This window comes from Lipotes vexillifer, unplaced genomic scaffold (assembly GCF_000442215.2).
Source record: "Lipotes vexillifer unplaced genomic scaffold, Lipotes_vexillifer_v1.1 scaffold591, whole genome shotgun sequence".
Taxonomy (NCBI): Eukaryota; Metazoa; Chordata; class Mammalia; order Artiodactyla; family Lipotidae; genus Lipotes; species Lipotes vexillifer.
Window position 1 is genome coordinate 3,018,896 of NW_006791954.1, and position 8,361 is coordinate 3,027,256.

Genomic DNA, 8,361 nt, shown 5'->3' on the forward strand with positions numbered 1-8,361 from the left:
GGGGGGGGGGGGGGGAAGCAAGGCTGACCAAAAACCATTTCTCCCTTAAATCTTTTTTAACAAGATGACAACTTCCATCATGTTAGCTTTCCAAGGACTATTCTTCCCTCTTCTCCAATTCAGTGAAGAAAAATTCTTATTTAATAACAGTATTAGTCAAACCTATTTCTGAAGTCACCAGATTCCAACATTTCAAACTACTATGCTAGAGTTAGCATTTCCTAGGAAAGATAGAAGACAAATTTTTCACATGACCTCTCACTTACCCTTGTATCTGGACACTGTGTGGCTTCACAGACCACCTGCATAATAAAGTGCCTTTCGGACTGCAAAAGAATAAAAATGAAGAAAATGAGAAGAGTATAAACCACATATATGAAGATTACAAGACTATCCCTTCAAAGAAAACTCTCACTCCCTTAGGGACCCACACAACCCTGGACCAATCAAGCAGGTTTTCCTGACACAGTAATGGGACTATGAAGGCTCTACAGAGTTTGCCCCCAGTGTCTACTATATGACCTGCCCTCTAAGGAGGTCCTGAATCTTTTAATCCCCCAAATGACCTTCACTAACAAGACTTGAGGAAGGAAGCAGACAGGAAAATGTAGATCACAGGATTGAAATAAAGATGGTTAAAACAAAACAAAAAACCCCCCTACAATTAGGAAAACCCCCTTCCTTGTATTTAAAATTTAAGAGAGGGACTTCCCTGGTGGTCCAGTGGCTAAGACTCTGAGCTCCCAATGCAGGGGGCCTGGCTTCAATCCCTGGTCAGGGAACTAGATCATGCATGCTGCAAGTAATATCTCACATGCCACAACTAAGACCCAATACAGCCAAATAAATAAATAAATAAATTTTAAAAATTAAATATAAAAAAAATTAAATTTAAGGGAATTCAAACAAACCCAGATCAAATGTGGTAAGATACAGGAGAAGACTAAGGAACTACATTTTCCAAGCAATTAGAATTGCAGTTTGCTTTGGTTTCTTAGACCTTCCTACTTTGTCCACCCTAAGGCCAAGAAAAGGCAAAAAGCCCAACTAAAGCGTCAACAAACGCACAAAAATGCTTTCAGACTATATCACCCAGCAATCGACTTCTGGGTATATATCCAAAAGAACTGAAAACAACTTCTCAAAGATATATTTGTACACCCACGTACACAGCAACACTATTAACAATAGTCACAAGGTGGAAGGAAGCAAACCAAATGCCCATCAACAAATGAATATAATGGAATTATTATTCAGCCTTAAAAAGAGAATTCTGACACATGCTATAACATGCATGAACCCAAGACATTATGCTAAGTGAAATAAGCCAGTCACAAAAAGACAATTCAAATACTATATGATTCTACTAACATAAACTGTCTAAACAAACTCATAGAATCAGAAAGTATAAAGGTGGTTGCCAGGGATTGTAAAGGGGAAAATGGGGAGTTAATATAATTTCAGTTTTGCAAGATGAAAAAGTTCTGGAGATTGGTTGCAAAACAATGTGCATATACTTAACACTACTGAGCTTTACATTTAAAAATGGTTAAGATGGCAAACTTTATTTTATTGTATTTTAACACAACTAAAAATAAATAATAGGGGGAAATACTTTCAGGCAAAATAAACTTTATTTATATATTAATTTTCAAAAGCACTTTCCTAAGGAAGTATGAAACAGCCCAATTTGCATAATATTTTTTAAAAAAACCCAAAACATACTCACACTTTGGACTGCAAAAGGGAAAACCTAAACCTAGAAACATTTTAGATCACATTATTCCCAGAAGTCTGATGAGAAATGGCAAACACCTACTCCATGGCCGTTTCACACAACACAAATCTTAACTAGATGGGAAATAAATGCTTCTAAACAAGATGGTACCTTCTAAGTCATAAACTTAAAACAAAACAAAACAAAACTTTCATTTAACTCTCACGCCTCACCCTCTGAACCTACACCTTTTAATCAAGAGACACTTACCTCTTTGTCAAAGTTTGCTTTGGTGAACTCCAGTGAGTTCAGGAGTGCATTAGTAGCCGCTAGCTTCACATTATTACTAGGCTCTTCTTTCCTCATCCCCTGGATTATGGCAGTCAGAATCTCATTGGATTTATCCTGTAGCTGCTCTGGGTCCTGAAACAGCAGAGAAGTGCAGTGAATATAATAACTGAGCTCATGACTAATCAGCAGTCCTTTCAACTGTAAAATCTATTTGAGAGAGTATCATGAGACTTTCCTGATCTTTTCCCACACATTTCCATTTAGGGACAAACCACCTGCAAAATATCCCAGGGTCTGGTAGTCCAAAATTGAACTGAAACAAGTTAAACTCATCAACTTCATCTCTGCTTCTTAGCATAATGACTCTGGGCATGAAGTAATGCTGGCTTTTTTTTTCCCCTTCTGTGCAAATGGAGATGGCAGTCTGGTGTTTTTTTCCAGGCCATCTGTACCAACTGAAGTAAAGCTTCAGAACATCTGAGGACCAAGGATCAACACCTGGGCACATCTATGGAGTCTAAGTCCAGGTCAAGTGCTGTGGACTTCTTTGCTTCATCAAATCTGTATATCAAAACAGACACCAAGAGTAGTAACCTCAGCAGCAACAACAGTCCTAGGAGGGCTGCATTTAACATACTGTGTTGTGGCTCCAGTGGTTAAACCACTATAGCAAAAGCTGGCAAACTGTTTCTGTAAAATAGTAACTGAAAAAGTAACACAGCATCCTTGGTACATTGAGAATCTTCAGAAAGTGATCAGATCAAGGAGAGGAGAGAATATCTATGCCCCTCCATATAAGGATTTCCATCTTGAGTTTGTAAACCTTAAGTCTCTTTCCTTTAGGGCATGCTTAGCAATATGAGGATAAATTAACTATCTAAATATAGAAGTTTAAAATAACAAATAAAGCAGCCCTACTTTCAAAACACTGCAATAGCTTGGTTTTCTTCATGATGATAAAGAATAATTCTAATACCATGCATGTTACAACTAGAGGGAATCAGAGGTATATAAGTTAGATACAGCACTTACTATATCTTGGCAAATGTAACCAATAGCTTCCAATGTCGACTCTTTCATGTGCTCTGTGCTGTTGGGGTTTGTGACATTGGCCACCAGCTGAGGAATGAGTTCTGGCCATTGGTTCACTGGGATCTCTGCACAAGCAATACCAGCCACACACTGCGAGGCAGAACTAGGCCGGTAAGTTTCTGTGCCCAAAGTCTGCAAAACCTGTATGCAGGTACACACACAAAAAGACAAAAGATATCAATTTTAATACTACTTGAATATATTTTGCCTACCAGCATCCCTCTTACATCAGTCTCTGAGTTTTCTATAATACAGAAAAGTAGGAAAAGGCATATACAGTGTAGGCCACCTGTTGGGAAAACAGCCAGCCTCAATACCAACAGCAGCACAATCAGCACTGCCCCAGAGCCTAGAAATGAAACCAATTATCTCCTACTTCCAAATGGAATCTCCAAAGCCAGATACCTCACCTCAGTGTTCAACACAAGGTAAGAAAGTAGCAAAGGCATAGGTACAGATAAAGAATGAAGCCACAACTGACCCTGGGTTAATCATTACCATGATCAGCTAATTCTGTCAATGAACTCACTAAGAATCACCAGTCCACTCAAAAGGCAAACAGTTAACTGTTCCTGGCATGAACACAGGACAAAGAGTAGCTGCCAGATATTCAAGCCAGCTCTGCTGACTAGGTCAGGTCACTTAGTATCCTGCTTTGTAGCTAATAATAATGAAATCCCCATCCTTCCCCCTTATATGGTATATCATCAGCCCTGCCCACTCCCAACAGCTCTACCCAGTAACAGTTCTGATTGATTCTAAATGAAGGTTTTGCTCCCTAGGGCTACCAGAGCTAGACTGGACTTTAACAAAAACTGTTATGGGGAAGGGGGCAGGGAGCAGGGATGAGATGAATTGTCCAAAAGGGCAGGGGTTGAACAGGTATTAATCCAAGTCTGACTAAGAAATACAGGGTGCCTTTATACTATATTGCACCATCTCCTAGTACATAAGTGAATCCCATTCTATCTTTAGCTTTTCTCCTTTAAATTGCTTATAGAAGACCATTAATTAATATTACTTGAGGTGATTTAGAGACTACAAATGTCTAAATCCTGAGTACTGAAAGTTATTTTTTTAAAACTAGGGGTGACCCTAATGATAGTAGTCAATTATCAGAAATAAGAGTAAGAAATTAGCTCTCAACTGTGTCCAGACCCACATTTTAAAAAATAACCACCAGCACTGAAAAAGTATTACCAGATGTGCTATGAAAGGGAAAAAAGCCCAAGATAACTGCTATTTTTTTCATGCATGAAAGCTCAATAATGTCTATACAAATTCTTACTCAAAAATTTTAAATTTGTTGTTAAGATTGATGTGCCCCCCTCCAAAGTCAACTACAGTTCCAATCATGTCTTCTCTCATTTACTATTGTGTAATTTGAGGAAAACGAGAAATCGAATGAATACAGTTAATTATCAAGATTTCCAGTGATTATGGGACTTCCCTGGTGGTCCAGTGGTTAAGACTCCACCCTTCCACTGCAGGGGCATGGGTTCAATCCCTGGGTGGGAAACTAAGATACCGCAGGCCACGCGCGCGGCCAAAATACAAAAACAAACAAACAACAACAACAACAAAAGATTTCCAGTGATTAATGGAATAAACTTCATTTATATCAAATTACTGAGAGGAGGATTAAAATGTTATTATATAAGGAAACCCAATGTGGACAGAAATAGCTCTACATATTCCAAAGAAGATTCAAAATAAGTTGGCTTTTGTAACCTAGTTTCCTGTCATGAGTTCCTCCATGCAAGAGTGAAGAGGGAAGGAGGTACATAATTAGAAAGAGAAGTTACTGCCGTAAAGAGCACTAATTTACCTAATGCTGACACCCAGAACCAGGAAATAGAAGATTGATGTGCAGAACCACGACTAGCACAAGTACAGACGCAGAAATCCCCCCACTGGTTTCTCCTTAAATACCAAGGACCAACAGATGACTGCACAGATGTTTGACTTACTACTCTCTGTGCCTTATCCATGTAACACAGGCCACTAAAGAACCCCCCCCAAAAAAAGCATATACGTCCATATATTCTGAGTTCTTTGCTGCAGCAAAAATTATGGATTTCTAATTCACCAAGCAAATCACAAGAACTCCATAATGCAGTGCAACAAGTGACATTCAATTTTCCTCAAAAAATAAAAATAAATAAAAACTAAAAATCCATCAGCTCACTTTTTAAACACCTTGACAAAAAGCCAGATGTCTCTAGAAGTTTCTCATTATTTGCTAAGTAGATAAAAACATGATTAATGTCATAATCTTATTTCACAAACTCTTTGGGCTTGAAAGCCCAGGAGATCATTTAATTCCCCTTCTGACTCCGCACAGTGCCATGCCTAAATCACCAAACAATGAGAACTATCTACAGCAGAAGTTCAGCAAGAGCTAAGTGTTAGTTAACTAAGGAAGAATCACTTGGATAAAGACAGTTTGAGAAAGAAGAGTTGTATCAAATACATTTTTTACCTTCAAGTTAAGTTTAGATCCCAGACATCTATTGCACTGTCAGCTCCTTCCCATGCAGATGACCAAAGAACTGACATTCCCCAGGCTAGTGTGACCACAAGGAGATGAAAGCTACTTACGTAATTTTTGACTTCCCGTCGAGCATTAGCATCAATAGCAAGCCACCTCTGTTGGTACTGTGTCTTGATATCTGGATCTTTAGATGTCAAAGAATTCTTGATTTGTAGACCAGCTGCAACTCTGGCAACCTGACTGTTTCCTGGATTTGCCAGCACTCTGGACAGTTCCACAAGGAAAGTGGGCTGTTAAGATGTGAATGAATAATACCTCTTAGGAATTTTACCAATTGAGAATAGCACCAAAAAACAGGGGAAAACCTAAAATTTTTAGGACATACAATATTTCGGAAAATGCCAAAATATCTACTTCAAGATTCCTATAAAAATGTTATTTGGTACATGAGGAAGTCATCCATCTTCTCACACAGACTCAGCATTTAACAAGGAGTTACAGGTTTTCCTATCAACATCAACTAAGAGTGCCCAAATCTTCACATCAGATCCCCCAGAATTAAAGCAAGCTTGACAATCTGGTAGAGGATTCTTCTTCATACCTAGAACAAAACCTGGTACTCAGTAAGTTGTATTTGTTAAATGAACATGTTATGACAGGGTAGAAAGTAAAATTGTTACTTTTAAAATTTAGATTAAAAAAAATTCTTAGTCCAAAAAGAATGACACCCAGGGTGGCTTTTGATCTCATGGAAGCAGGTATGAGAGGGAAGTACTTCTAAATGTAAAACATAGAGTTAGGAGGCTAGTTAGTGTTCTCTAGTTTAGTTTTCAGTGTTTCAGCAAAATGGTAACAGTGGAAAAAGATTTATAAGGAAAAAGTGATAACAAATATTTAGAAATAGGGGGCAACTGAAAAGATAAAAATGTCAAGGAAAATGACTTCATGTTTAATAGGCAACAGTTAACACACTAAAGGTTCCTATTCCTTGAGTTGTTCCTATTCTTGAGTTGTTTAAACATTACTGTAGATTCTTGAAAAGTATACTCAATCTTTTGTACTGCTCAGGTCCCCAATTTGCTTTAAAAATTTGGTTTAAAAATTTTAACACACACTAGTCTTCCTTGCTCTCTCCAATGGAAAAGCTAACAGGATAAACTAAAAGCAGATAGTTTACCACTAACAAGTCCTCCAACCACAGTAGGAAATAATTCTTAAAAGTTTTATTAATTATATACCACTAAAGAATGTTGGGAATAAGATAAAATGTTAGGAATAAGAGAAAAGGCTCCTTGCAAATTTAGCAAAAGAGGAATATATAACAAATGGAAATATTATCAGTCTATACTAGTAGATAAAAATCTTTTCTATGGAAAGTTAAGGATAAAAAGATTAGTAGTAAAAACGAACACATGGAAAGGCCAAAAAACCCACAAAAAACACGAAACTCCACAAAACACAAAAAACCAAAAAACCATTCAAAGGCAGTTTGTATAAAATAAAAATACATCTTTTTTTCTTGCGTTATTTTGCCTAGGTAACACAAAAGAACACATCTGGTTACAGTGAACTATTACCTTTAAAAGATGTCTAGTATCATTCACCCTTCTCTCTGCTCCCCATCCCCCCAACAGGAGGGACTCCAAAGAGAAACATTACCGGCACAAAGGTTGTTTCAACCAATACGTCTCACAATTTTATACAGAGGTCCAGTCTCTAGGGGACTTAACATTCATTTGTTCTGTACCCTTTAAATTTGAAAATATGAAAAACGAGGAACTTTCCTCTGGAAACAGGCCCGATCTCAAGGATGAGCCTCAGCCTGTTATCTGGGTGCAGATTTAGTCTCTACTGATCCGGGGGGGCGCGGGGGGGAAATACAAAAAGCCGGGTGAGGAATACCCAGTCAAGAAAGGGAGAAACACTGCCGGAAATGGGTTAAGAGGCATTCGGGTGCAGGCCTGGCCATGAGCACAGACCAAGGGAGACTGGAAACGGTAGAGCTCTGGGAAGTAGGCGGACAATCACAGGGGCCACGGGACAGGAAGGAGAAGCCGGCCCCGGTACGAACAAGGCGGGCGGCGGGGTTCGTAGCTTCCACATGGCCCCTAGGCCCGGCTCCCCCACCCCCACCCTTGCTGAACACGCAGCGCCGCGCAACCTAACCTCCCCTCCCTCCCTCTTTCTCCCTCCTGCTGCACCGCCGCCCTCAGGCTGCACGCCGATTGGGTGGCAGGCACCCCGGCGCGCCGCGCCATTGGCCAGATGCCGGGCCCGGGGCGGGACACACCCACCGGCTTCCCGATGGCGGGGTTAGGTTGGACGGGGGGGGAGGGGGACGGGATGGGGCGGGGTGGGTTCCCGAGGCCTGGGCCTCCGGGAGGGCGGGAAGGCCCACATGCAGGGGATGGGGAGACGGCGGGATGGGGGACGGCGGGGTGGCACGCACCAGGTTCTCCACGGCCGCACGCTCCAGGAACTTCTGCGCCGCTTCCAGTTCCAGCCGATCTGGGGGGAAGGAAAGTGGGAAAGGGGACAGGGTCAGAGGGGCCAGGGCTTCCCCTCCCCCCACCCAATCACCTCAGTTCGACCCCCCGGCCCCCGCGTCCTACCGGGAGACACGGTCTTCTCGAGGATGGTGATAAGCTCCATGGCGGAGGTGGTGGCGGCGACTCCTCTTAGGACGACGGCCCGGCCTCTCGGGCGGCGGCTCTAACTGGGGATGGGGGTTGGGGGTCGGGTGGGTAGGGAGGGGGGGGCGGGGGGC

General features: G+C 41.2%; 1 protein-coding gene across 2 annotated transcripts in view; it reads right to left on the minus strand.

The window, feature by feature from the left end:
- The window catches only part of KPNB1 (karyopherin subunit beta 1), a 23,400-nt gene extending 15,154 nt beyond the window's left edge, over positions 1 to 8,246 (minus strand). Inside the window, exons 1-6 of one of the 2 annotated variants that reach the window (XM_007465134.1) lie at positions 8,207 to 8,246; positions 8,044 to 8,102; positions 5,702 to 5,884; positions 3,041 to 3,241; positions 1,988 to 2,140; positions 267 to 326 (exon numbers count right to left, since the gene is read on the minus strand). In XM_007465134.1, coding sequence (XP_007465196.1) covers positions 267 to 326; positions 1,988 to 2,140; positions 3,041 to 3,241; positions 5,702 to 5,884; positions 8,044 to 8,102; positions 8,207 to 8,246 — 696 coding nt within the window. Of the gene's footprint in view, positions 1 to 266; positions 327 to 1,987; positions 2,141 to 3,040; positions 3,242 to 5,701; positions 5,885 to 7,171; positions 7,351 to 8,043; positions 8,103 to 8,206 lie in introns of those variants that run through there. The other variant, XM_007465135.1, reaches the window with a different exon arrangement.
- Positions 8,247 to 8,361: the final 115 nt, after the last annotated feature.